This window comes from Pinus tabuliformis, chromosome 9, assembly GCF_031772625.1.
Source record: "Pinus tabuliformis cultivar Carrire ecotype Pingquan chromosome 9, CPIR1, whole genome shotgun sequence".
NCBI lineage: Eukaryota > Viridiplantae > Streptophyta > Pinopsida > Pinales > Pinaceae > Pinus > Pinus tabuliformis.
Genome location: NC_142307.1, coordinates 943,945,903 through 943,951,902, shown reverse-complemented (window position 1 = coordinate 943,951,902; position 6,000 = coordinate 943,945,903). Strand labels below are relative to the sequence as shown.

General features: G+C 37.4%; 1 protein-coding gene across 1 annotated transcript in view; it reads right to left on the bottom strand.

Annotated features, from left to right (window-relative positions):
• Positions 1-459: 459 nt before the first annotated feature.
• Positions 460-6,000, bottom strand: part of LOC149151854 (putative E3 ubiquitin-protein ligase BAH1-like) — a 142,288-nt gene continuing 136,747 nt past the window's right edge. The window contains exon 3 of the mRNA XM_089443296.1: positions 460-871. Coding sequence (XP_089299422.1) covers positions 460-871 — 412 coding nt within the window. The remainder of the gene's footprint in view (positions 872-6,000) is intronic.

Here is a 6,000-nt window from a genome sequence, read left to right as displayed (position 1 = left end):
TGATGACAAATAGTGAAGGAAGACCCTTCTTGGTTAAGGCATCAATTCTTGTGAAAAATATGTTAACTGCAATTTCCAGAGTGTGACACTTCTCAGTTAACTACACTACCAAGTTCTTTTGAGTTAATACTTTCTTTACCTCCAGAATGGTTTTAGTCCGATCATCCAATCCTAGATCATCCAGTTCATACGTGTTATTAGAATTGAGAAACCTTATTATGTTGTTCGCTATAGAAGGCATCTCTCCCAATTGAGCATTTATATTGGAAATTGTTTGGTTTGCCTTTTCCATTAACTCATTTTGCTAAAAAATGATCTGGATACATGGCTACATTTCGTCAATCTCCTCTCTGATGTTGTTCCAGATAATCTCTTTGACGCTACCAAGAGTGTAACCAATGGAAGACTCAGTGGTTGATTTCTTCCATGCCTCAACTTGATTCTGAGCTCTCTAAAGCTCTACTGCATGAAAAATGTCGCCTTATTTTGATGATCCTCTAGTAGTTTTACTTTATCTTGCAGTTTCTTAATCTCTTCAGTCTGCAGGGACATATTTTGAATTGCACTAGCTAACTGGTCTGCATCCTCTCTTGTACTGGTGGTATCTGATATTGTAGTCGGAATGACTATGATGGGAAGTGCTTCTAAAGGAGCAGTCTTTTTAGCATCCTTCTCATTTTCCTTGATTAATTTCTCCATCTCTGTCTCCATTTGTTTCAGTTGAGCAGTCTGTTCTATGATGAGTTTCATCATGTCTTCCTTTTCAGTTTCTATTTCTACAATATCCTTGGCTAGAGGATCTTCAGTAGTTGGGAGTTTCAATTGTTCCCTTAGTGCTGCTATATCCAAATTCTTCTTTTTATCAGCTCTTCTGCAGCATTGATGTTTGCAGGATCATAACCAAGTTTAATTACCAAATCTTCCAAGGTTTTAATCTTGGTATGTTTGGCAAGATCTGAAACTTTCTCCATATTTAATTGTGACTGGACATTTGCTAGTGTCACCTGCGGCTTGGACAAGGTCATAGATGTGCAAGTTACAGTAGAGAAAATCATTTCTCCAGTCTATTTATGCATCTCCGTTTGGTCAATGGGATGTATTTCCTTGATGTATGTCCTGCTTTAGTGGTTTTTTGAAGACCTGTTGGTGGCGATCTAATACCTATTGCATATCTGGATGAATGGGAGGAGAAGTGGATTCTATAGGAAATGAAACTCCAACTAAGTACTGCTTATCATCCCCAAATCGATGGTCAAACAGAAGCAGTCAACAAATGTTTGGAGACCTATCTATGGTGCTTCACTTTAGACAAGAAAAATCAATGGGTACTGTTAGGATCCTATAATTATAGGAAATCTGACGATTCAGATATTATTTGTTGCTCTCATGATGAAGCTTTTGGATTTTTCACTCGCCCCACTTCCTCTCCATTTTGCATCATCCTTTACTCAGTTTCCTACTTTATCACCACTTTCCTTGTTAATTCATCTGAATATTACCCCAGCATAAGCCGAATACCTTCTTTCAAATCATTAAGAATAGGTTTGTGTGACAAAAAGATTATATATTGCAGAGCTTCTAGTTTTAAATCCTTGGATTTTATTGAAATTTGCATAAACAATAAGCCTAAAAACTTAGCTCCCGCTCCATCTCCATGCGACCTGCATTCACAATACCTAAGCCTAGCACACCTAACACCAAGCACAAGTGGGTAGCTTTGGGCTTATTTTGTCAAAACAAATGTAACCATGGGCTTATATAAACCGCCATGAAGAATGTTCCCTTGTGAATGTGGGATAAATCCCATAAAGTAATATATATATATATATAGAGAGAGAGAGAGAGAGAGAGAAAAGAGAGAGAGAGAGAGATATATCTTTTTACCCCTTCACAAAACTTTATTAATATAAAGTTTTGGACTTTATATTAATTTCTCCCCACAAGCCTATACTACATCTTCCCCCTACAAAGTCAACCAATGGCCCACCCCGGACTAAGAATGAAACCCCCTTCATTTTTATTTGTCTCCGGATTAGTAGAAATAAATGAACCATTAAAATTATGTTTAGCATCCCAGCTCATCCAAACACTTAACACTCAAAAAGTATGCAAGATAAGTTGTTTTCCTCGCCCGCCTTTTTGCTAAGTGGAAGCCCCACGTTATATGGCATCCTCCAAAATAATACCACATACTACTTGCCCCCCATGGGAAAACCATTAACTATTTTGATTTTGAATCTTATAAATGTTATGGGAATATAGGGTGGATTAATTTCAAGTTAAATAGAGAGATATGAGAATGCGGTAATATTTCAGAGCTAGCAGTGAAACCATACTTGAGGTAAAATTATATAGCTACATGCAATATGAGACTAAGGTTGTGGAATGAGATTCAAAGGTAAAATGGTTTTACAGCAACACATGAAATAAAATTCATGGATGCCATGAATTTATGAGAGAAAATAAAAGGGAAAATTTCACATGAAATTAATGTACAGGTGAAAGTAAAATAGTAAAGTGAGAATACTTTTCCAACCATACAAATTGACACATGGTTTTGTGAATTCATGGAAAGAGAAAAAAAAACCACGGATTGGAAACAACACATATTTTTGTAGAAATTTAATTATAAATTTCATTTAAAATATTTTGGAAATATTATTATCATATATATATATATATATATATATATATATATATTATATATATATATATATTATATATATTTTCCAAAATATTTTGTGACACTAATGGATGATAAAAAAACACGACAATCACAGGATCCACCATCAGTGAGGGAAGTCTTAGATTATCAAGTTAGAGGATTAGCAAGCAGTTGAGTGAATTACTAAGAAAAAGAGAGATGCATCTACATCTTCTAGTTCATCTCCCAGCACAGCCAAAAATTTGGGTCCACATCTTACTTGCTCCCACTTCCACAACAACAACATTTGCAGAGCACATTCCACCATAACTATTAATCTCCAGCAGTTAGAGCTTTTCAGTTCATCTATAGTCTAAAAATGTCCTGTCTATTAGAGACAACATTTATTGTAAATAGTTTTTAAATTTTGTATAAATACTTCTACTTTTGAAGTATTAGAGGTCGATTGTTTGAGATCAAAAATATTAGTGATCTGTTGGAGCATTGCTAGTTTTTTCAAAGCACTCTAGCATCAATACTAAGCAAACCATTCTTAGGATTCTTGTGGCTTAAATACTGGTGATGTCTTTCTTATGTTAAAGTGTTTCACTATCATTTCTTCACTGTAATAATCTAAATTCCAATTGCAAAACAAAAATGTAATGAATAGGATTTACTTTTGAGTACCTTATTCTGGTTGCTTTTGTAATCTGTATGTTTTCTATTGAAGGCCACACTAAACAATTCTTGACTACTCTTTAGTTCTGCCTGATTGACTGAAGGCCACACTAAAGAATTCTTGACTGCTCTTTAGTTCTTCCTGATTGACTAAATGCCACACTAAAGAATTATTAATTTCTCTTTAGTTCTGTTGAAGGTTTTCATTGTTCTACCAGCATCCACTTATTATTCTGAAAGATCCAGTAAATATTCCTAACTTGCCCTGAGTTTATGGTGGGCTCCAGTATTGTAGCAATAATGCTACAACTCTTGGAGCTTCCTTCTTTAATTTTATCAACCCGGTAGTTCGTAACAAACTTGGAAGCGACGGTGCTGTATGCACAAGTACTAGCTCTTGCCGCAGCTGTCACCTGGTCAGTTGGCACAAGTCCGATAGGGGCTCAAGCCAACTTCTATAAGCTCTTATAAGAAGCTTTTTAACTGATGGACGAAAGCTAACTCAAAGGAAGCTAATCTATTTGCAGAAAGGAACTGAAAGCCAACAAGAAACGCAAACCCTAGCAAACCCTAATTCTACCAACTAGTCTTACTGATGCAGAGATGGGAATGCAAACTACTGAAGGAGATGCCATTACTTCTATGAAGGTAAAATGCATGTGTCTAGACTACCTCTATCTGAAGAAAACATCTTTTGTATTTTTGTTTCAATTATTAGAATTATCATGCATGTTCTTTTAACTAGCTTTTTACTGTGCAGAGGTGGATCAAGGAGGAGAAAGGCTTGAAAAAGGTTGGGAAGGTTCAGAGAGGGTCTAAGGGGTCCTAACACCCTTCCAGAGAGTCTCACAAAGTTTGGCTTACAAGAAACCGTGTTTATGAGCTTCTACAGGAAGTCTGCAGGGGTTCTACAGGATGTTTCAGAATTTCTACAGGATGTTCAATAATTCCTACAGGATGTTCTACAATCGGATTTTGGGTGATGGGTGAGTGGAAGAGGCTGCATGGGTGGATAGGGAGGTAGGAGAGGGGTTTTTAATGACTTAGTGACAGAGAGATGAGATGATGAGGGGGTGTGCTAAGCTATTTTGTCTGAAGGAGGGTAGAGGGAATGGAAGGCCGAAAAGGGAGGATAACGTGGGCAGTAGAGTAGCTGAGAGACAAGGGGTCTAATTGGGAGATGAGCAGTTGGCCTGGGCAAGGCTTAGAAGGATGAGAGGATGAGGGAGTAGCACTGCACAATGTAAACTAAATCAAATCATCCACGTCCTGCACATAATCAAAACATTCCTAATCTGTCCTAACTGTTTAATGGAACCAATGATCAACACGTTACTTCTAAAGAAAACCGTATATTGGTACTGAAGCAAAGAATCATTCCAAGAGGTCTGAGCGCATGGACGACTACTACAAATGAAAATATTGCACCAAAGATTGCATGAGTACGTAAACCAATGTGTTTGGTGGGTAGCACTGTCTGCGATTCCAGCCCCTAAAAGAGGTGAAAATGAGTGTGCAAGCAACCCTTTTCTGGAACTTTTATCAACTCCAATCTCTTCACTCTATTCTAAACAGCTGAAGCAACTCTATCTTCTAACAATGACCTACTTAACCACACCAAGAAATCTAACTCAACAAACTGTGTTTCAAATGCATGTAAAGAAAACCATAATGCTGAAAGAAAAGATAACAATACAGAAGAAGGAGGCCTTAGGCTCTCAGGTTGGGCCCAACCCCGAGAGCTATGGCTCCTTTAAATGCTCAGAACTAAGATCAAATCTGACTGCTTTCCATTAAAAAATAATAATCATAAGTCAAAAAGCATGCCAATAATGGCTACAAAAGAGCAAAACCAAGCTAGCAGCTCGTAGTGTAGAATGTGCAACAATGTTTCAAAATTCCTTTTCAAAGGCTAAGGCCTTATCATTTATACATCACGAGGCCCCAAGATGGCCTCCTAAATCAGTGGGACTTGGCTGACGAAACTAGGAGTGAACTGCTGCTTCCTCAAAATCCGTTTGGATGCCTTCTAAATCCGGTTGTGGTGGTTGTTGGAGCTCAGAGTTGGGGGTGAAGATCCCGAGGAAGGCCATTTAATGTTGTGGACAACCCTCCTACGAATCCTCAACCCCATCTTGGCTGTCTCCTGGTCCTTATCTGCCCGGTTTTGTTCCAATCATGTGTCAAAAAACCTGAAATAAGCACGTGTTAGCCACCTAGGAATAGTGACTGCCCTTATTCGTACAAATGACATAAACATACTAAAAAATGATGCATAAGTTATGAAAAATGAAGGATTGAGCAAAAGTAGTTAGGCAAAATGAGCCCAAAATGTTACCAAATTTGGGGCTCATCAGTTTACTCTATGAAAAATTAATCCAACCATCCAGTTTACCTTTTGACTCCATTGCCCAATAGATGCTAATTAAATTGAATACAATCAGTCTTCCAAAACCCAAGTACAATCATAACTAGTCTAAGATTTTCAAGCAACAAAGATAAATTTTACGAAGAGAGCCCTCTCTGGGATTGGAAGGGCTAGATTCCCATCCCGAAGTTGGTTTGATGTTACATTCTTATTATTTGTCCTAAAACCTTCAAATTACAGGGTGCTAACATAGTGGTGACTATACTGGGGAAAAAACATTTTATCTTCCTCAGAAAAATGCATCAAAGTT